Source organism: Amblyraja radiata, chromosome 2, assembly GCF_010909765.2.
Source record: "Amblyraja radiata isolate CabotCenter1 chromosome 2, sAmbRad1.1.pri, whole genome shotgun sequence".
Taxonomy (NCBI): Eukaryota; Metazoa; Chordata; class Chondrichthyes; order Rajiformes; family Rajidae; genus Amblyraja; species Amblyraja radiata.
Window position 1 is genome coordinate 143,881,083 of NC_045957.1, and position 23,132 is coordinate 143,904,214.

The 23,132-nt window shown below is 44.0% G+C and overlaps 1 protein-coding gene across 7 annotated transcripts in view; it reads left to right on the forward strand.

Moving 5' to 3' along the window:
• nkd2 (NKD inhibitor of WNT signaling pathway 2) overlaps window positions 1–16,062 on the forward strand; it is a 154,062-nt gene extending 138,000 nt beyond the window's left edge. The window contains exons 6-9 of one of the 7 annotated variants that reach the window (XM_033016681.1): window positions 6,136–6,277; window positions 7,905–7,989; window positions 11,956–12,080; window positions 13,810–16,062. In XM_033016681.1, the coding sequence (XP_032872572.1) occupies window positions 6,136–6,277; window positions 7,905–7,989; window positions 11,956–12,080; window positions 13,810–14,414 (957 nt within the window). In that variant the 3' untranslated portion in view covers window positions 14,415–16,062. Of the gene's footprint in view, window positions 1–6,135; window positions 6,284–7,904; window positions 8,029–11,952; window positions 12,081–13,809 lie in introns of all 7 variants that reach the window. The other 6 variants (XM_033016646.1, XM_033016670.1, XM_033016674.1 and 3 more) reach the window with 6 other exon arrangements.
• The last annotated feature ends 7,070 nt before the right edge of the window (window positions 16,063–23,132 follow it).

Genomic DNA, 23,132 nt, shown 5'->3' on the forward strand with positions numbered 1-23,132 from the left:
ATGGAGGGAAACTTGTGTCTATACAAAAAATAAGCATAGATTCCTGCTGAGTGCAGTAACATTGTTGGTACAGGAGTGGATCATCCCAACCCATGTTATCTCTGTCAAGAGATTAAGGTGAAGATATTAGAATGCTTAGCTGGTTAGGTGGTGAGAAAATTGTATTTTGGGTTAGAGTTACAAGGAAAGCCTATTAGCATTGGATCTACTTCTGAAATGCCACAAGCATGCTGCAAGTATGAAATCTGTTGATAAGAATAATCTATTCCTGTGCATGGGTATATATGTGGAGGGGACAAATTGCATGGACCTGCCCTAAATTGCTGGGCCATAATTAAATAAATGATGAAGTCAAATCATTCAATTTTCTTTTTGAGGGAAGGCAAAGGATTTTGTTGGTTAAATTAGAAAAACAGCCCGAGGTGCCCCTAGTTTATCGTCACATGTACGGAGGTACAGTGAAAAGCTTTAGTTGCATGCTAACTAAAGGAAGCCATAAGCCTCCTCCACTTCCCTAAAACAGCCAACTTCAATTGCAATGTGAACCAAGACTCTGCCTTGTTGCCGCACCATACATTGGTCTGGTGAAGTGGCTTTTGGGTTACAACATTTCAAACTGTTGAAAGGATGGCAACAGTGGAGGAGAGATTTAGAACAGAGAAATGCACTTTCTTTTCAGGAGCTAGAGTGTGACTTGTCTGTTGAAGACTATAACCATCAGGAATGGACCTTTACTCTTTATGATTTTGACAACAGTGGCAAGGTTACTAAGGAGGTACATTTATATTTGTCTTTGGTTCCAAGGATGTTGTGGTGTTTTAAGTTGCAAATGTTGCCATTGTACGGCAGGCCATGGGCGAGAGAACTGGCAGCAAATACATAATCAACTTTCTCTTTACTTGCTTCATTCATGAATGTTCATTATCCTACAAACATACCTTTTATTATAGATGGGTAAATGATTGTTGGCATGAACAGTGGTGGGCCAAATGGCTGCTGTATGACCTGTGGTTCTGACAACTGACAGTGTACAGATCCAAAGATTAGATGAGATAAGGCCATGAGACACTAGGAACAGAAGTAGGATATTTGGCCCACAGATAAATCTCAATGAAAGCTGCCGCTTAAACTGAGATCTTTTCAGTGTTCAGAGGAATGCTATTTCTATCGTTGTTGCTATTAGAACAATTCCAATAAACACTTTAGTGCAGTTTGTGGAGCGGGTAGAAAAAAGGGTAGGGGTGGGAGAATCGGGAGAGGGAATCCAGGAATGGGCCATTTAAAATTGTGGTATGTAGAAATTTCCTCTCTGAGGATGGTGAATTATCTGCCCCAGCAGGTAGTGGAAGCTGGGCCCTTAGATGTATTGAAAGTGAATGTAGATAAATATTTAATAACTCGAGGAACAGAGGAGAAATGGCACAGAAAGGAGTTTAGGTCAACGTTGATCAGCCATGATTATATTTAATGGTGGGGCCGGCTTAGAGAACCTCATGGTCTACTCTTGCTCTTGTTTTCTTGTTTTGTGCTCTTGTTTGTATGAGGCAGTTGGTATAGAAGTGGTACTTTGGTGGTACTGGTAAGGAAGTGGTGGTTAGCGCATAACCAAAGCATTTCACTGTACCTCGATACATGTGGCAATAAACCAAACTAAACTAAGCTTAGTAAAATGGAGGAGGAGAGGCAGTCAAGGCAAATGAATGCCAGGTGGGAAGTGAGGAGATAAGGAGGCAGTGAGTGGTACTGGAGCTGTGAAACATCTCTCAACGCTTAGACACATCTTAGCCTTGTAACACGTAAAGCAATTAATTAGTCCCCCCACCAGTCTGAAGAAGGGGTTCGGCCCAAAACGTTGCCTATTTCCTTCGCTCCGTAGATGCTGCTGCACCCGCTGAGTTGCTCCAGCATTTTTGTCTACCAACACGTAAAGCAAATTGAGATGTGGAGAAATACTTTAGGAGAAGGCCAGGAGAGGTAACTTAGAAGTAATATGTTCAACAAGTGGTTTTGTTCATCTTAGTCCATCAACATTGTTGGCATGGGAGAAGCTGAGGCAACAGTATTATTCAAACACATACTTTGAAAATAGGAAATGAACAATCTCTTGTGGGAATTTCATGTGAGTTTAGTTTTTATTGCAGTGGGATTCCAGGAATGTTTAACTTGTTGGGTTTGGATCAGTCCTTGATCACTGCACGTTATTTCATCCATTATATTATACTTTTCTTTAATCATTTTGCTGCAGTATCTGTTGTCTGTCGTACAGCGCCCTCCATAATGTTTGGGACAGAGACCCATAATTTATTTATTTGCCTCTGTACTCCACAATTTGCGATTTGTAATAAGAAAAAAATCACATGTGGTTAAAGTGCACATTGTCAGATTTTTAATAAAGGTAATTTTTATACATTTTGGTTTCACCATGTAGGAATTACAGCAGTGTTTATACATACAGTATGTGTTTTATGCTGTTTACCTTTTGGGAACCAAAGGTTGTCGTGCATTATTGATTGGAAAAGTAAAGTTTGATCTGAATTACCTGTGTAAGAAACCTTCTGAGCTGTAGCAGGTACTTTTGTTTTTGCATGTGTTGCTTTTGGTTACTTGTTGACCAAGCAGTGACTGGCAGACGTTGTAAAGGGAGTGTAAACATCTGACTTGCATTAAGATTTGACTTGTCGATTGGTGGTTGTGGTACTGAATTGATTGAGTTGTTGCCTTCCACACTGATTGACATGTAATATATATTAATATCATATTGCCAATTGACTTGGGTTCAAGCCACTGATGTAGTGCTTCTCTTCAAGTTGCCAAAGACAGCCTTTCACAAGTCTTTTGACTTTTTCATACTTTACAGAAAAAGGTCCCACAGTTTACCTCCCCTCCAACTAGGCATCAACTGAGTGCAACATTGATTAGTCACCAACAGATTGCAAACAAGTCAGAGCCTTGGGTTGTTACACTGGGCATTTGCATGGAAACGCAAGGCAGATTCATGTCTGCTCACTTGGCATTCGGGTGATATTTCTCCCAAATGGCTGGGAATATTTACTAAGTCAATAGAACAAAAGTTTAACTGGGAGTGAGCCTTTCAGCCACTTGTTACTACTCTTCCATTCAGTAAGATCATGGCTGATCTTTTGCCTTGGCACCACTTTCCTGTACTAACTCAAAATCCCTTGATTCCATTAATATCCAAAAATCTATCACTTGACATAATTAGTTGATAACTACCACAGTCTACCCGGGTAGACAACTCCAAAAATGTTTTACCTAAATGCTGAAGAAATTACATGGACAGTGAACACCATCACTCTCGTAAAGAAGTCACAGTAGCGGCTATATTTCCTGAGGTCTCTGCGGAGAGCAAATGTCTCACAGCAGCTGCTGCTGTCCTTCTACCTGTGCGCTGTGGAAAGCATCCTCTCCTATGGCATCCTGTTGTGGTTTGCTAGCTGCACTGTGGCTGAAAGGAAGGCACTACAGAGAGTTATTAAAACAGCACAGAGCATCACAAACGCTCAACTACCCTCCCTGGATGACATTTACAGGGCCTGATGTTTACGCCGGGGCCACAAATATCAAACAGGACTTATCCCACCCTACCAATCACCTTTTCACTCTGCTGCCCTCTGGGAGGCGATACAGGTCTCTGAAGACCCGCACTTGCAGAATAATTAACAGTTTCTACCCATGTGCCATTAAAGAACTAAACTCAAATAGATAACACTGCGGGCAACACAACACAATTCGTGGTGCAATATAAAAATGTGTCTGCTGGAGTGTGCAACATAATGTGCAATATTTCTACTATCTATTTATTTATTTTATTCATTGATCTTGCCGGTAATATGAGAGTTAATGGTTGATTGTGTTTTTGTTCTTTTAAATCTTTTTATCCTGTGCCTTCTATTGTATACCACTGAAGGAGATGCACTGAAATTTCATTGTACAGTTGCTGTGCAATGACAATAAAATGTATTCTATTCTATTACCTCTCTCGTCTCTGTCCTGAATGACTAACCCCCCCCCCCCCCCCCCCATTTTCCCATTTCAAGGGGATAGCTTCTCAGTCTTGTAAATCTCCGAAACCCCAAGCTCATTCTACGTAATCTCTTTTTAAAAATCAATTGCCTCCCCTCCCCTAAAATCAATATTGGGAATCAATCTGGAGAACCTGCAGTTGTATAGGACTCTGGTGAGACCACATCTGGAGTATTGTGTACAGTTTTGGTCTCCTAATTTGAGGAAGGACATCCTTGTGATTGAGGCAGTGCAGCGTAGGTTCACGAGATTGATCCCTGGGATGGCGGGACTGTCATATGAGGAAAGATTGAAAAGACTAGGCTTGTATTCACTGGAGTTTAGAAGGATGAGGGGGTACCTTATAGAAACGTATAAAAGGACTGGACAAGCTAGATGCAGGAAAAATGTTCCCAATGTTGGGTGAGTCCAGAACCAGGGGCCACAGCCTTGGAATAAAGGGGAGGTCATTTAAGACTGAGGTGAGAAAAAAACTTTTTCTCCCAGAGAGTTGTGAATTTGTGGAATTCCCTGCCACAGAGGGCAGTGGAGGCCAAATCACTGGATGGATTTAAGAGAGAGTTAGATAGAGCTCTAGGGGCTAGTGGAGTCAAGGGATATGGGGAGAAGGCAGGCACGGGTTATTGATAGGGGACGATCAGCCATGATCACAATGAATGGCGGTGCTGGCTCGAAGGGCCGAATGGCCTCCTCCTGCACCTATTTTTTATGATTGTAACCTTCTACTGCTCATATACCGCATCTTCATTGAGTAGGCAGACTGGACCTTTTCAGTTTCGTTTCGTTTAGAGATGTAGCGCAGAAACAGGCCCTTCGGCCCACTGAGTCTGTACCAACCAGCGATCCCCCTACACTAACATCATCCTACACACCCTAGAGATGATTGACAATTTTACCAAGCCAATTAGCCTACAAATCTGAACATCTTTGGACCAGTATACAATATTCCTTAGCCATTTCTACAATTGAAGCAAGGGGGCACGTGTTTGGAAGCTATTTTCTCAGGTGAGAAAATCGGAAGCAAGGGGGCACGTGTTTGAAACAAGCCCAGGTTCTTACCAGTCAGGAAGCACGTGGAATGGTGGAATTTTATCTAAAAGGTTATGGATGCTTGCTTAATTATTAATGTCAGGCAATCATTTTTGTTAGGTTAGAGTATTGAGGGAAATGGGGCAGAGGCAAGCAGACAAATTGATACCTAATGTGTAAGAAGGAACTGCAGATGCTGGTTTAAACCGAAGATAGACGCAAAAAGCTGGAGTAACTCAGCGGGACAGGTAGCATTTTTGGAGAGAAGGAATGGTTCTTGGTCGGAGAAGGGTTTCGGCCCGAAACGTCGCCTATTTCCTTCGCTCCATAGATGCTGCTGCACCCGCTGAGTTTCTCCAGCATTTTTGTGTACCTTCGATCTTCCAGCATCTGCAGTTCCTTCTTGAACACATGGTTCTTGGTTTCTTGGTCCTCCAAAATATTCCAAATTGGAATTTAAACTGGAGGTGGTGGAGGGAGGACTTAAACTAGAAAAGGTTTTTCGGACGTTTCGGGTTGAGACCCTTGTTCAGACTGGTTAGGGATAAGGGAAACGAGAGATATAAACGGTGATGTGGAGAGATAAAGAACAATGAATGAAAGATATGCAAAAAAAGTAACTGATAAACAATGGATAAAGGCCATTGTTAGCTGTTTGTAAGGTGAAAATGAGATGCGAGTGCGACTTGGGTTCGAGAGGGAAAGCCGGGGCTACCTGAAGTGAGAGAAATCATCTGTGGTCTAATGAAATGGCATTGCAAGCTTTGGACACTCCATAGCTTTCTCCTGTTGCTACGAGGAAACTCTGCCTGCCTTGTTAATTTTTTAACTTTTTCATTTTTTAATGTAAAAATAAGTATGTTGTTAAAGCAAACAGAGGCTTGGAATTCAAACAAGGTGGTTAGGAAGCTTTCATCTCTGAGATTCTGGATTTGTACAGGTGTAGAGAAGAGTGTCTGTAAAAATCTGTGCGTTAACAAGAGGAAACACTGTGCACCCAAGAAGCTTTCATTGTGATAAATGAAGTTGTTAACTAACTGTACATCTTTGTTTTACACACAGGATATGTCCAGCCTGATGCACACCATCTATGAGGTTGTAGATGCTTCGGTAAACCAATCATCCAGCAGCAGCAAGACTTTGAGGGTCAAACTGACAGTCACCCCTGAACCTTCTCAAAGGAAGAAAGATGGCCTTGCCAACGGTCAGGGTCAGCCAGTTGATGTCTGTTGACTGTAGTGGCCATTTTGGCTTGTTTTGTGTGTCACTGATTATGGCATGTGTCTTTAAATTTTAGACTGCCGATTATATTTTGGGTGGGATTTATGATGTATTTTGGGGCGTGTTTGGAGTTAAGTTTCTTGCGCAGAAGCTTAAGGACCTGTCCCACGAGCATGCGACTGCATGCGGCAAGCGCGACCAAACCAGAAGCGGGGGCCACGCGGAGGTCAAGTGATCCCCGTACAGGGCCTGTCCCACGAGCATGCGACTGCATGCGGCGAGCGCGACCAAACCGGAAGCGGGGGCCGCGCGGAGGTCAAGTGATCCCGTACGAGTTGACGTGACGTTCGAGCGAAGTCCACGGGAAGTTCGCGCTAGGCTACGCCGTCGAGACGCTGTGTACGGCGTCGAGACGGTGCGTACGGCCTCAATGCGGCTGCGGGCCGGCAGGCCGTTGCCGCGCGGAATTTTTGAACAGTGTCAGTTTTTCGGAGCCCCACGTGATGTCGGGACCAGCTCCGCATAACTCCAAAGGTTTCGGCCCGAAACGTCGCCTATTTCCTTCGCTCCATAGATGCTGCTGCACCCGCTGAGTTCCTCCAGCAATTTTGTGTACCTTCCGCATAACTCCATACAGCTCCGGCGATTGAAGTGGGGTTAGGTCGCGCTTGCCGTGTGCAGGCGCATGCTCATGGGACAGGCCATTAAGTTTTTGGTTTAGTTTTGGAGAAGGTATAAATTATCCATGTCGTCCACTGAGCGGCTAGATGGAGTAATCTCTTGAATGATATAAAATTCTGCCGCTACATTGACTCCTGTACCGTAAACCCAACAGCAAATGGTTTCCTTATCTGGTTCTGTCATTTAGTGTCCATGTTTGCTTCCATAACACATGGGAGGGACTACAGTACACTTTATTGATTTCACAACATGAAAAAAACAAGCTGCTTTTTCTTTTTTTTTTAAATCTCTCTCTCTCTCTCTCTCTCTCTCTCTCTCTCTCTCTCTCTCTCTCTCTCTCTCTCTCTCTCTCTCTCTCTCTCTCTCTCTCTCTCTCTCTCTCTCTCTCTCCTCTCTTTCTCTCCCCTCTCTCCCTCTTCCCTGTCCCTCTCCCGCTCCCTCTCCCTCTCCCTCTCCCTCTCCCTCTCCCTCTCCCTCTCCCTCTCCCTCTCCCTCTCCCTCTCCCTCTCCCTCTCCCTCTCCCTCTCCCTCTCCCTCTCCCTCTCCCTCTCCCTCTCCCTCTCCCTCCCCCTCCCCCTCCCCCTCCCCCTCTCCCTCTCCCTCTCTCTCTCTCTCCACAAATGTATACTCTTTGTGTTTACCAGATTGAGAAACTGCTTCAGACAGTTCTCGGACTATTGAAGGGTCCTTTCGTATGCCAGGAGTGTATTTCCGATCTCCCAACCTACCTCATTATGGCCTTTGCACTTTTTTTTTTTTAAATCTGCTCTTTCATTGATGTTGTTAGTTTGGTATATTTCTCTTTGCACTACCTGTTGTCCTTGTGTACGACTTGACTGTATTCATGTGATGGATAGCACACAAACTCATTTTTTCACTGTATCTCGCTACATGTGACAACAATAAACCAATGGCAATTATTGTTGCAGATCGTGAAAGCAGCCGGAGCAGGAATGAAGTCGAACATGGAGAGGAAATGAAGAGTCCAGACAAACGACTGTCTGCCCAGCTGAGGTACTGGAGGCTAAACCATTTCCTCAACACTGGATTTAGGTATTACAAGGATCATTGGAAAGTAGATGAAGTGGGGAAATAAAACATATTCAACTGCAGGAGTTTTGAAAATATAAATATGTTTCAGATTTTCCAGCAAAATGTGGCAAGTTACAAAGAAGTTTAATTGTGGTGGAGTCTCCCCTTAGACTGAAAAACTGACTACATAAGCTGCCCTATAATGTCAAAGCCACCTCTACATTCTGTGGTATCAATGCTGAGTGAGGAGCCATGAAACATAATCTTAGAGACTCTTTCAAGCAAAAAATGCTCACAGATTAATTGCATTTTACTCCTCTCATTTCTTAATTATTTTTCTCCGATAAACGGCATCCACAATTCTTATGTTTTTCCCTATAAATTTACTTTGCAGTATCTTTGTGTGTATGCATACAGACCCTTCCCAATCTTTGCTCCAGATTGTTAAATTTATACTTCACTTGAACATACTGAAAGGTCTCTCTGTATACAGTTCACCAAGTCCACACAGTCTATCAAACACCCGCCTTCACTGGAGGTTGGGACTGAACCTGGGTCACTAGCGCTGTGAAGCAGCATCTCTACTAGCTGTACCATTATAAATATTAACTTTATCTTGTGTAATGAAGAAAGTTCAAGTATGTGAGAAGAGACGAGTCGTTTGAATGGACCCACTCTTAGTTTAAATAAAATCTTGGCACCTTGCTCGTTCTTTGTTTTTAGAACAATGGGCCATAACTTCTTCAGTCATACAGTTGAGTACAGATGGTTGAGAGCATGAGCATAAATGGACCCAACATTAGTTGACGAGACGCATATGTCCAGTTTGTATTGAACCACCAACCAATACCTGCTCCCACTCCATCACTATCTCTGTGGCTGCACTAATCTTTGTCTGCCCCACAGATCCAGTTGTGCTGGCCATATCTTTCTGTTTCAGTTGTCCTGTAGGGTGGGACAACTTGTAAGGGCAGCCAGGTAGTGGATCCCAAGGCTATATTCTTTATATTAAAATAATTTACAAAAAAATAAAATAGAAACATAGAAATTAGGTGCAGGGGTGGGCCATTCGGCCCTTTGAGCCTGCACCGCCATTCAATATGATCATGGCTGATCATCCAACTCAGTATCCTGTACCTGCCTTCTCTCCATACCCCCTGATCCCTTTAGCCACAAGGGCCACATCTAACTCCCTCTTAAATATAGCCAATGAACTGGCCGCAACTACCTTCTGTGGCAGAGAATTCCAGAGATTCACCTCTCTCTGTGTGAAATAGTCCTGACACTGTCACTAAATTCCTATCTCCTTCCAGTACTCTGTCTCATCATTGTTCGTGATCTGGCCCTCTGCAGTGGTGTCATCTGCAAGCTTGTAAATGGAGTTAGACCTTAATTTGGTTATAAGTGTATAAGGAGTACAGTAGGGGACTGAGAATGCATAGCAACACATTTGACTGTTATTTGAATTAATAGCAATGCTTTAATCAATAGAAAATGGGGGGGGGGGGGAGAAATCTGCCCTTGGTTTCCTTTCTCCATCCAGTTAGGTGACCCCATTTAGTGCACATGGCTCAACCGTTATATCCAACTTATTTTTTACTCCTTTGCTCAGCAGAACTGAGCTGCATCCCAAGTATTGCTGAGAAGCGAGTGGATCTGACCATCAGTGTGTTGAACATATCTGTGCTGCATTGTAGAGTCACAGATGTCAAACGCTTCCACTGCTGTTAGTTGACAGAGGAGGAGCACAATCCAGACCAATGGTGAAAACCAAGATCAGTACCTTTCTGGATAGGAACCTGAAGTCAGTCTTTGGAATTGATAATTAAACATGTTCACACTAATCTTTTGTGGATGAACTGAGCTGAACAATCTTGCACATCAGTCCCAAACTTTTTGAGAGTTGTATAATGGTGGTTTACACCTCAGTTTAACTTAAACTTAAATTTAAATGTCTTTCAAGTTTTACTCTGATCCATTATTGCTGCCAATGAACATGGCTTAGCTTTCCCATATCTCCCCATCATATTAGGGACACTGCACCTTGTCCCACCTAAGATCTCTTCCTCCTTTAGTTCCTGGTCCACAAAATTAATGACTTTATGTTCTTGTAAGTTCTTCTGAAATTCACTGAATTGATTTAATTTAACAAATCAATGTTTTGATGTAATCGTTGTACCCTCTACTACCTGCCTTCTTTCCTCGACTGTCACAGTCAGTTAGTGAATTTATTAGTGGTGCTAGCTTGAAGGGCCGAATGGCCTCCTCCTGCACTTATTTTCTATTATTTATGCATTTAGTTCCCAAATTTAACAAGTCTACAAAACCTTTTTTTTTAAATGAGGCACATAGTAATTTCTTCTCACAGAGGATCTCTGGAAGTCTCGAGCCTAGAGTATTGTTTTTGTTTTGCTTTATGTTTATTATTGCTGTCACCTGCACCAAGGTACAGTGACTAGATTTTGTTTGGGTGTTGTGGGTGCTAGATCATGAGAAGTGAAGGGTAGATTAATTCTTGAAGACAGAGTTAACAGTTAAACAGTTATGGCCTGACGTAGATCAGACACGATTACATTGAATGGATGCACAAGAAACTACACATGCAGGAATCTGGAGCAATAAAAAAAACTACTGGAAGAACTCGGCAGATCAATCAACAACCGTTGAGGCAAAGCAACAGTTGACATTTTGGCGTGAGAACCTTCCCTTTGCCTCCACTGATTGCGCTTGACATTCTGAGTTCCTCCTGCAGTTTGTATTTTGCTCTGTGATCACATTGCATGGTGGGCCAGGTTCGAGTCACCGTGGCCTATGTTTGCTCCTAGTTCTTTGTGTTCTCATGCCATGCACTGTTTGCCCAATTTTTCAAAGAATCTTACGGCACATCTTGTCAATCAGCCCATCATTCCTTCGCTGCACCTTGAAAGAATCACCCAGTTAGATTATTTGCTGTTCTTTCCCCACGGCAATAATCTCTCCCAAAAGCTCCAACTTTCCTATTATTAAATTTCTGTTTTCTCACTCCAAATCTTTTCAAATCAGATGTCCAATGGTTTTATACTCTGTCAGTTTTTTTTTTTAATGTTTTAGGCATTTTCCTTTTGAACCTTTCTCAAATTTAGTGAGATTGCCAAATAATTCTTGTGACAGCCCCATTAATATTAGTTCCTAACTCTTTCACGATTCAACTGATTAAAATCTAGGGTGGATAGTTTACATTCAAATTGTGATTTGAACAGTTCAGCGACTTGGCACACTTTTTGATAGTCCCCGGTAATCTGTTCCACTCAATTAACTCTAACTAGTTGCTGACTGTTTTTCTTGAAACTCTTGGCTGCTGGAATTTTGCTCTTTAATTGCTCATCATCTTGAAGGAAATAGTTGCATCATTCTCTTAAAAGTGCTTGATTGTCTGGTGTTTTCGTGTCACGCTTCAATTGATTAGGGAAAAAAAAACCTGCCAGGTCAGAGTCTCAACCAAAACAATGAGGGGTGGTAAAGAGACTAAATTTGAAGTGGAGCACCTGGGGAATCCCACGCGGTCACGGGGAGAACGTGCAAACTCCGTATAGACAGCACTTGAGGTCCCTGGTGCTGTAAGGCAGCAACTCTATCGCTGCGCCAACAAGGAAAACTAAAATACTTGAGTTTCGGTCTTCTATTTCCTTCGCTCCATAGATGCTGCTGCACCCGCTGAGTTTCCCCAGCAATTTTGTGTACCTTCGATATTCCAGCATCTGCAGTTCCCTTTTGAACACATAAATTTGAAGTGTAATTGGTGTTTATCCAAACCTGGGTGGAGAAATCTAAAAATGTGACCAGTGATTGGGTTGGGAACGCTGGTTTAGGGTTAAACCTGAACACAGCTCTGTTCCCATAATGTTGGATGAATCCACTGTGGAATTTAAAAAAGGAATATCAATTCTGTTCTGTCCTTTCTTCCAGAAGATACAACAGTGAACAGCAGCATTCAAATATCCGTGAACAATACTGTGTGGATGAAAACACAGAGAGAAGAAACCATTATTTAGACTTGGCTGGGATAGAAAACTACACATCTAAATTTGGACCAGGTATTGAATTAAATGGCTACTTCTGTCCAAGTATTCCCAGGTCAATATTTGCATCCTTGTTTGCAAGTCTGGTCAAACAATTGCCTCCATTTGAATTGGCTGGTTATGCATTAAACACAAAAGCAGATAATTTAGCTTATTGAGGCAGACTGTATGGAGATGGGCATGAACATTATCATATTCTGCAACTATCACCAGGCAAATTTAATTGATTGCTTTATTTAGTTTCGTTTAGAGAAACAGCGCAGAAACAGGCCCTTCGGCCCACTGAGTCCATGCCAATCAGTACACTGCACTATCCTACGCGCTAGGAACAATTTACAATTTTACTGAAGCCAATTAACCTACAAACCTGTACATCTTTGGAGTGTGGGAAGAAACCGGAGCACCTGGGGAATCCCACGCGGTCACGGGGAGAACGTGCAAACTCCGTATAGACAGCACTTGAGGTCCCTGGTGCTGTAAGGCAGCAACTCTATCGCTGCGCCAACAAGGAAAACTAAAATACTTGAGTTTCGGTCTTCTATGTTTGAGAAAGCGTTGGAACTGTGGATGGGATAGAGATGACGGCTCTGTTCCTCTACCTCCTGCTCACCCTGCACGACTACATTCCCCAAGACTCCCCCGTTTAAAATTACCCAACTTCTCCTGACAAGGACATTTATCCTGTAGTTGAAGGAATAATTTTGCATTAGTCATAATTGCATCTTAAGCAATGCTGTTGGTGGGAACAATTTAACAAAGTGGGAGAAATGTTTGGCATATTCAGATATGTAGGACAGGCACAGCAGTGGAGTTGCTGCCTTACAGCGCCAGAGACCCATGTTGGATCATGACTACGGGTGCTTGTCTGTATGTTCTCCCTGTGACTGCATGGATGTTCTCCGGGTGCTCTGGTTGCATCCCACATGCCAAAGACGTGCAGGTTTATAGGTCTTTAAATTATTCCCTTGTGTGTAGAATAGAACTAGTGTACAGGTGATCATTGGTTGGTGTGGACTCGGTGGGCCAAAGGTCTTGATTCCACGCTGTCTCTCTAAACTAAACCAAAACTACAGAGACATGAACTAAGTTAACTTTCTGATTAATGTCCGTTTTCTCTACTGAGTACAAGATGCAGCAATAGAATGAACAAAAACTCAGGTTTGCAATAGGAAGGAATGCAGATTAAATGATGATCATCTCCAATTATTTCCAGTTCCATTAAAGAAGACTTGAATAGATAAAGGAAATCATTGTATGTTTTCCTTTGTAATACTGATGAAATAACTCAGCAGGCAAGGTTTACAATATTAGATGTAGCTACTCTAGGTAACCTCATTAGATAAGCCTGCTCCACTTGGAAGTAATTGAAGCTTGGCCCAGTATCATACAATTATATGTTCTAGGAGTAGAATTAGGCCATTCAGCCCATTGTCTATTCTGCCATGGCTGATCTATCATTCGCTCTTAACCCCATTCTCCTGCCTTCTCCCCACTACCCCTGACACCCGTACAAATCAATAATCTCTGCCTTAAAAATATCTATTGACTTGGCCTCCACAGCCTTCAATGGAAAATAATTCCACAGATTCACTACTATCTGACCAATCATTTGGGAAATGAAATCGCTAGATGTGATAAGTTTCAATTGATTAGCAAAAACAGTTATTGGTTATACCAGGAATCCTCAGCTATTTTTGTGTCCCCCAGCCAGCCTGTCTCACTTGGTTTGTTTCTTCCCCTGCAGGGTCCCCTCCATTGCAGACCAGGCAAGAACACCATGGAAAACCCCCTCACTCTCAAAGCCGGTCTCGATCCCAGGAATCCGAGACTCATGGCTGCCACCAGCGTCGATCGCAACTCCTCCAGGACCAGCCCTCTCCAGCCAGTGCCGGTGAGCTCCGGTCAAGCGAAGCACACCAGCGGCTGAAGTGCCAGGAGAAGTTGCTTGGGAAGTCTCCCAAGGGGGCGAGCAAGGTTTCCAACGCACCTGGCCAGAGCAGCGGGAATAAGGCAGGGAAAGGCGTCCACTACCACTCCCAGCCTGCCCACCCGGGTCACGACCATTATCATTTCCAGCAGCAGCAGCAGCAGCACCAACAGCAGCAGCAACAACAACAGCAGCAACAACACAGCCACAAAAAGTACCGGCAAAGAATGAAAGACACCGCCCACTCCCCGCTGAAGACGGCCCATGTTCAGCCCCTGGCACTGGAGCAGGAATTCGTACGCGACCTGCCGCCGATCATCCCCAGCGAGGGCTACGTCATGCCGGTGGTCCAGAGACACGAGCACCATCACCACCACGAGCACCATCACCACCATCACTACCACCATTACCATCAGTCGTGAGGAGCGGCCAACAGCGGCAAGAAAGCATGAATGCAAGAAAATAAAAGTCCCTGCTTGTGGGCTGTCCCATGTCTCTCCCCCACCACTACTCTGCTCTCTACATTGCAGAAGAATGGCGGTGGACATTTTCGAGTTGACACAACGAAGCAACAGTTGGGGACTCTCTTCGTCTGAACTGATACACGTGCAAATCTCTTTAGGGTTTCTAATCACTTTTATGTTATCCTGGTCCCCAATGCCTGCATGGCCTGGGGGAAACGTGAAGCTCCTAGCTACACAAAAGACAACCCATCACAAAGCACAGGCCTACTTTATCTTTTTATTAATTCATAATGACATTTGGGAAATAATCCAAGAAGATTTGAAACACCACTGCCATTACTCTGCTGCATAAGAAATATAAACATCAGAATTATTGTTTTGTCATTAGCTGAAATGGACTTCTGTTTCCTCTTTACCGGACTTGGAAATATTTTGGCTCGCCTTGTTCTGTGGTGCTGCAGATATGAGCTACCATGATGAACCATCAGTAATGGAGCCATCAACTCAAACCACAAATGGTTTAGTGAATTGCTTCCTCTGTCAAAGCAAGATTAGCTTTACTGTGGGACACCAAATGTTGATGTTATGAACCAGAACATAGATTAGTCTATCAGCATGTATTAAAAATACCATAAGGATGAATGTAACACATAGTAACCATTGTTAAAAATATAATTTATTCATATATTGATAAATCTTTTATTTTTAGTTATATCTTGCTAACATTATCAATTGGGTCTCGTTTTCGTTGGGAAGTATTTGACATTTTTTTTTAGTTCTTAAGGAACACTCTTATTTTTCTTGTACTTCCTGTGCATAGTGATCCATTTCAGGGCAATGTGCCTTTACAAGCCATTTGCAAGAAGCTTTGCCATCCCATTTTCACCTGTGGGAACTACACCTTTCATTAGTTAGTTATGTTGTGTTTGTCAATAGGCTGCTCACACAGTGGCCTCACCTTGTATTAAACGTAAAGTTCTATTTCACCCTAGGTAAAGTTGCTTGCAATACACCTCATTGTATTTGAACGATGATTGATAAATCTTGACGGTAATAATATTTTCACCTCTGCCGCTACCAATACTTTTGATTAAAACAAAGGTCTGGGGAAGTTGACCATTAATCAATCCAAGGATTAAATTTCTGCGTACACTTAGAGCAGACCATTTCAGCAACCGATGTGATCTTAAAAATACTATTACCTATCTAGGTAATGCTGTTTATGCCCCATGTTAGAATCACTTTGCAACCTGTTAATCATGCAAAACACCACTGCCTTGTAAAGTTGACAGAATGTTTCTGTACTCCTGGTCATCATAGAAATGTACTGAAAACTTGGGTCACAATCGATTTGGCTCTGATCCATTTGTTTAAGAACAAAGGCAGTATGTTACTGTAATACATACATTCCAATGTTGTGTGGATTTCTCCCATATTATGATGACAGTATTTTCCCAGATATGTTAAAAGTAGTCAATACCATATTGTAGTGATATTTTTGTAAAAGAAAGGACCTTTCTTAATAGTTCTACTTTATTGGAATTCACTGTTTTTTGTATAGTGTTGTATATTGACTTAATTAAATGTATTATTTATTTAACAGAAAGCAATGTGTTTTCATTTAGAGTGTAAAGTGTTGTCGGTGTCTTCAGTTATCTTACCAGATATATCACACAGTTCATATCTGGAGTTCTGTGCACAATTTTTATCCCCTTATCTATCTATCTATCTATCTATCTATCTATCTATCTATCTATCTATCTATCTATCTATCTATCTACCGTCTGGCTGCCTTTCTGCCTTTTGATTCGTTCCATCGTGTGATGTCACAATGCCCAATACTCGCAGATGTCCAATCGGAATGGCCGTTGCTCGCAGATGTCCAATCGGAATGGATCCATTTACATGTACGGCTGCCGGCTGCATTTCTTCCTTTGATTCATTGCCACGCCGAATCCAGACGCTCAATCTCCGAGATCTTTTCCATTTCGGTAGAGATTTCACTTTTCTTTCTAAGTATCCGCTCCTCATTACATTTCGTCGTGTTTAAGTACACGTTTTTAATCAAATCCTTCTCCCCCCCCCCCCCACCCCCCAATATTTCAAAAATAAACTGGCTTCTCACCCATAGAAGCAGCCATTTCGGTAGACATTTCACTTTCCATTCCAACTATCCACTCCTCATTAGATTTTGTTATGTTTATGTCCACATTTTTCATTAAATCCTTCTCCCCCCCCCCCCCCCCCCCCCCCCCACTCACTCATTTTGCCGCTTGAGTTGGAGTACCACGTCTCCCGTGGGGGCTACGGGTAGGGAACGGCTGCGTTGGGGGAGCAGACCCAATGGATCTGCCCTTGGTCTAGTATAATATTAAAACTGTGGCTGGCTGTGTGTGTGTGTGTGTGTGTGTTTCTGCCTGACTTGTGGGTGCCAGCCTTTGATTCGTTGCTACGCCAACACCAGACCCAGAAATGCCGAGATTGCTTCCATTTCGGTAGAGATTTCACTTTTCATTCCAAGTATCCACTCCTCATTACATTTCGTCGTCTTTATGTACACGTTTTAAATTAAATCCTTCCCCCCCCCCCCCCCCCCCCACTCACTCATTTTGTCGCCTCCTGCTGGCAAGCGACCATAACGGCTGCTGGCGCCCGCCTCTCGTCTCAAAGACGCCATTTAAAAACAGCCGCACTGCTGACTGCTGGAATCTTCTGTTCGGGAACGGCTTGAGTTGGAGGACCACGTCTCCCGTGGGGGCTACGGGTAGGGAACGGCTGCGTTGGGGAGCAGACCCAACGGGTCTGCACTTGGTCTAGTTTAAAATAAAAATGATGTGCTGGCACTGTGGGCAGTCCAAATGCGAATGACCTGGAAATAGAGAATTGTCCTGTCATGATCAGCTGTGGACATTAGATCTTTGGAGTTTAGAGAGATTAGGAGTAACCTTACTGAGACATATATGCTCGTTGTGGGCAATGACAGGGTAGATGTTCAATCTCAAATGAGGAGACATTGTTGATTGTGAGAGCAAGTGTGAGGTGGGGTTGCACTTGGGGAGGTTGAATGTAAGGAGAAAGTATATGGTTGATGGAAAGATGCTTAACAGCATTGACGTGCAGAGGTATCTTGGTGTCCAAGTCTATTACTCCTTGAAAGTGGCAACACAATAATGGTATAAAAGGTCTATGGTATGCTTGTCTTCCTTGGTTAGGGCACTGAGTAGAAGGGTCAGGAAGTCCTGTTGCAGCTCTATAAGATTTTGGTTAGGCCGCATTTGGAGTATTGCATGCATTTCTGGTCGCCCCATTAAAGGAAGGATGCATAGGCTTTGGAGACGGTGCAGAAGACATTTACATAGGAACATAGAAAATAGGTGCAGGAGGAGGCCATTCGGCCTTTCGAGCCAGCACCGCCATTCATTGTGATCATGGCTGATCGTCCCCTATCAATCATCCGTGCCTGCCTTCTCCCTATATCCCTTGACTCCATTAGCCCCTAGAGCTCTATCTAACTCTCTCTTAAATCCATCCAGTGATTTGGCCTCCACTGCCCTCTGTGGCAGGGAATTCCATAAATTCACAACTCTCTGGGTGAAAAAGTTTTTTCTCACCTCAGTCTTAAATTACCTCCCCTTTATTCTAAGACTCGGTAAGCCGCTGGTTCTGGACTCACCCAACATTGGGAACAATTTTGCTGCATCTAGCTTGTCCAGTCCTTTTATAATTTTATATGTTTCTAAAAGATATCCCCTCATCCTTCTAAACTCCAGTAAATACAAGCCTAATCTTTTCAATTGGATGACAACCAGGATGGCGCCTGCATTAGGTGGCATTAGCTACAAGGCGAGGTTGGACAAGCGTGGACAAGGAATACCAGAGCTTGAGGGGAGGCCTGATAGAGATGTATATAAATTATATGAGAGCCAACGATAGTGTGGACAGTCATAAACGCTCTCCTAGGATAGAAATGTGAAAGACTAGAGGGCAGGGTTTGAGATGAGAGGCACAGAGTTTAAAGGTTGGAGGACCACGTCTCCCGTGGGGGCTACGGGTAGGGAACGGCTGCGTTGGGGGAGCAGACCCAACGGGTCTGCCCTTGGTCTAGTATAATAGTGTGTAGTGGCGTAGCAACGAATCAAAGGCTGGCACCCACAAGTCAGGCAGAAACACACACACACACACACACACTGAGGTTGGTTGGCAGCTGGAACATGCTGTCAAGGGTGCTGGTGGAGGCAAATACAATAGTGGTATATGAGCTTGTTAGATAGCATGTGGATATGAAGGGAATTGGAGGGTGGGGGGTCGATATGGATCATGTACAAGCATCAGATGAGATCAGTTAATTTTGGCATCATGTTCGGCACAGACATTTGGGGCTGAATGACCTAGTCCTGTGCTGGATCATTCTATGTAAAATTAGGGGATGGTCACTTAAGGATGAGGTGCACAGGAACAACTTCTCAAAAGGGGGTGATAAAACTCTGGAATTCTCTAGCCCAAGGGCTTATTGAGACTCAAATCATTGAGCTTGTTTTAACCATATAACCATATAACAATTACAGCACGGAAACAGGCCATCTCGGCCCTACAAGTCCGCGCCGAACAATTATTTTCCCTTAGTCCCACCTGCCTGCACTCATACCATAACCCTCCATTCCCTTCTCATCCATATGCCTATCCAATTTATTCTTAAATGATACCAACGAACCTGCCGCCACCACTTCCACTGGAAGCTCATTCCACACCGCTACCACTCTCTGAGTAAAGAAGTTCCCCCTCATGTTACCCCTAATTAAAGTAAATTTAAAGTGAAAGTAAATGCACTTTTGAATGATCAATGAATTGGGTGCTATGGAGAAGAGGTGACAATAGATAATAGACACTAGGTGCAGGAGCAGGCCATTCGGTCCTTCGAGCCAGCACCGCCATTCAATGTGATCATGGCTGATCATCCCCAATCATTACCCCGTTCCTGCCTTCTCCCCATATCCCCTGACTCCGCTATTTTTAAGAGCCCTATCTAGCTCTCTCTTGAAAGCATCCAGGGAACCGGCCTCCACCGCCCTCTGAGGCAGAGAATTCCACAGACTCACCACTCTCTGTGTGAAAAAGTGTTTCCTGTGAGAAAAAGTGATGGAGGCCTCTTTGCTTTTCTGTGCCAGTTACTCCTAGTTTGTAATGTTCTTTAACTTCTATCTCGCCGACTTTAACATCGGGAGCCTGGGAGCTCCAAACCGGCGCGGCCTTGTCGGCTTCGGCAGCCGCGGTCTCCAACCAGGAAGCGGCCGTTCCAGGTGACCCAGCCGCCGAGAGGACTCTCCCGACGCCGGGGCAACACCACCCGGTGAGAACGGCCAGGGACATCGGGCCTCCGTAGAGGCAATTGCGGTGGCCTCAATAGGCCTGACTTTGGGGTGAACTTGGGGTGGGGACTGGACATTGTGCCTTCCCCCACAGTGCTATCCACTGTGGGGGGATGATTTTTTTGTCTAATTGTAATCCTGTAGGTCTGTGTCCAAGATGGCTGCCGTGAAGAGAGAGTGGACGCTGGCGCGCTTTGGCTGCCGCTGCTCTCTCTTCACATTGTGTTTTTAATTTTCTGTTTTTGGATTGAATTCTGTTTTTAATTTGTGTCTGTGATGTCTTTATTACTTATTTTATTCCGATTATATGTTTTTATTCCGATTAATCTATGTAAGGTGTCCTTGAGATGTCTGAAAGGCGCCCATTAAATAAAATTTATTATTATTATTATTATTATCTGCTGACAAGTTAAAGAGGGTGAACCTTTGCAAGATACAGTAGCTTGAACTTTTTTGATTATTATCACCTTAAAGTACGAGCAGATCTCAAACCGTTGAAATAATAAGATCATGTATAAACCGGAGGTTCGTGGAGATTAATAGATTTTTCATTTCCAGCTAGTTTCTGGGAAATCTGGTTTTATTTAAGGAAGATCTGATAAAAGAAAACATTCTTTGAGTTTATTTTAATTCATCATCAGGTATGGTTAGCGATGTCAGAATATATTTTCCATTCGTGAGTCCTCATACCTTTACATTGCTGTGCCATTTGGGTCCAACCCGAGCAGACTGAATATTTCCCAAAAAGGCGCCAGTGAATTGATTTGGTTTATTCGCAACTCCAATAGTTCTATGGCCTCTTTCTAACTGCCATTTGGGGTATGAACTGCAGATTATTAACTTACTGGGCACATTTCCCCCAATTCAGCCTCCAGTTGTAAATCATTACGTTTTTTAAATAAATTCCAATATAGGTTTTTAAGCAATTAAAGTCTTGTGTAGGAAGGAAATGCAGATGCAAGTTCAAGTTCAAGTGAGTTTATTGTCATGTGTCCCTGATAGGACAATGAAATTCTTGCTTTGCTTCAGCACACAGAACATAGTAGGCATTTATTACAAAACAGATCAATGTGTCCATATACTATAATATAAATATATACACACATGAATAAATAAAATTATAAAGTGCAAATTACAGATAATGGGTTATTAATAATCAGAGTTTTGTCCGAGCCAGGTTTAATAGCCTGATGGCTGTGGGGAAGTAGCTATTCCTGAACCTGGTTGTTGCAGTCTTCAGACTCCTGTACCTTCTACCTGAAGGTAGCAGGGAGATGAGTGTGTGGCCAGGATGGTGTGGGTCTTTGATGATATTGCCAGCCTTTTTGAGGCAGCGACTGCGATAAATCCCCTCGATGGAAGGAAGGTCAGAGCCAATGATGGCTGGTTTAAACCGAAGATAGACACAAAAACCTGGAGTAATTCAGTGGGTCAGGCAGCAACTCTGGGGGAAAAAGGAACAGGTGATGTTTCTGGTCGAGACCCTGCTTCGGACAGTCTTAAAATCATGTCATTTTTTTAAATTTAAAAGTGATGGTAGGTTAATAAAGTATGTTATGAAGTGATGTCTGTAAAATTTGCGGAGTATTAAAGCTAGAGAGCGTATTAACTAGAAATAAATCTAAAAATATGCTTCTGGCATCTCTATTGAATTAGCTTTCACATTCTCATTCACATTGATTGTGGATAATAAAGATCACAAAGAAGATTGCAACCTTCACGTGGTCCGCCCTGTTTCGACGAATGCAATCAACCCGGCGTGCACAATCAAATAAGATCAAATAGAACAAGTTGTCCTACAACTTTAGGCTGTGCACGCCATACGCAAGAAGAAGAAGACAAAGATAAACATGTCATCTGAAACAGACCTGTGACTGGGATTGTGAATGGGTTAGGACTCGGAGATTAATCTTCTGTGGAGGCAAAAGATTGGTCTTTAAATAGCTAATCAGTCAAGTGGCGGCGCTGTTAACAGCTGCGGCTCGCCTGCAGTCCGTCTGTCTTTACTTTTGTTTTTTGTTTTTTTTGTCTTGTTTTGGCTAAGTTTTAGTTTATTAGGTTGTGTTATGGGGGGGGGGGGGGTGTGAAACATGTTTTTTTGTCTCCCCCTTTGGGGGAATGCGACTTTTTCTTGTCGTATCCCCCTTCTCTGCCTCCGTCTGCGCTGAGGCCTAATGGCGGAGCTGGCGGTCTCCAACCTGCCACCCACCTCGAGGCTCCGGAGGCAGATCCAGCCAGGACCTACAACGCGAGGCTGGCCGTCTTCGGGGCCGAGGCAGCGGTGGCCCGACTCGCTGATGCGGCGTTCCAGCTTTCGGCAGCGGCCCGGAGCTGAGGCTGCGGGACTCGGAGCTGTTGCAGCGGGACTCGAAGCTGATGCAGCGGCCCGGAGCTGAGGCTGCGGGACTCGGAGCTGTTGCAGCGGGACTCGGAGCTGAGGCTGCGGCCCGGAGCTGTTGCAGCGGGACTCGGAGCTGTTGCAGCGGGACTCGGAGCTGTTGCAGCGGGACTCGGAGCTGTTGCAGCGGGACTCGGAGCTGATGCAGCGGGACTCGGAGCTGATGCAGCGGGGCTTGGAGCTGATGAGCGGAACTCGGAGCTGATGCAGCGGGGCTTGGAGCTGAGGCTGCGGGACTCGGAGCTGAGGCTGTGGCGGGCTGACTCGGAGCGGAGACGGCGTTCCGGCTTTCGGCAGCGGCGACATCACCACGGAGGTCCGCTGGACTGGAGGGCGGCATCTCCGGCCTGGATCGATCGCCTCAGCGCAGTGGGAGAACAAGGAGGGAAGAGACGGAGACTAAGACTTTGCCTCCATCACAGTGAGGAGGTGCTTGGTGAACTCACTGTGGTGGATGTTTAATTTGTGTTTATTGTATGTTTTGTTATTTATTGTTACTGTATATGGCTGCAGGCAACGTAATTTCGTTCAGACCGAAAGGTCTGAATGACAATAAAGGAATCAAATTCAAATTCAAAATTCAAATTTGAAGGAGACACAAGAGACTGCAGATGCTGGAATCAGGAGTTACAAACAATCTCCTGGAGGAACTCAGTGGGTCGACCAGCGTCTGTAGGGGAGGGGGAGGAATTGTCGACGCTTCAGTTTGAATCCCCTGTATTGGCATTGAGAGGGAAGAAATGAGTCTAGGTGGGAGGATGATAGAGAAGCTGATAGTGGCTGGTGAACCAAGGAGGGATGATGGGCAGATGGAGGCAGGAGGGGGAAGTAGAAGATTAGAGTTAGGATTCGGGCAACAAATCGCAGAGGGGAACAGGTGGAGATAGAAGTGGTGGAACAGCGATGGAAGAT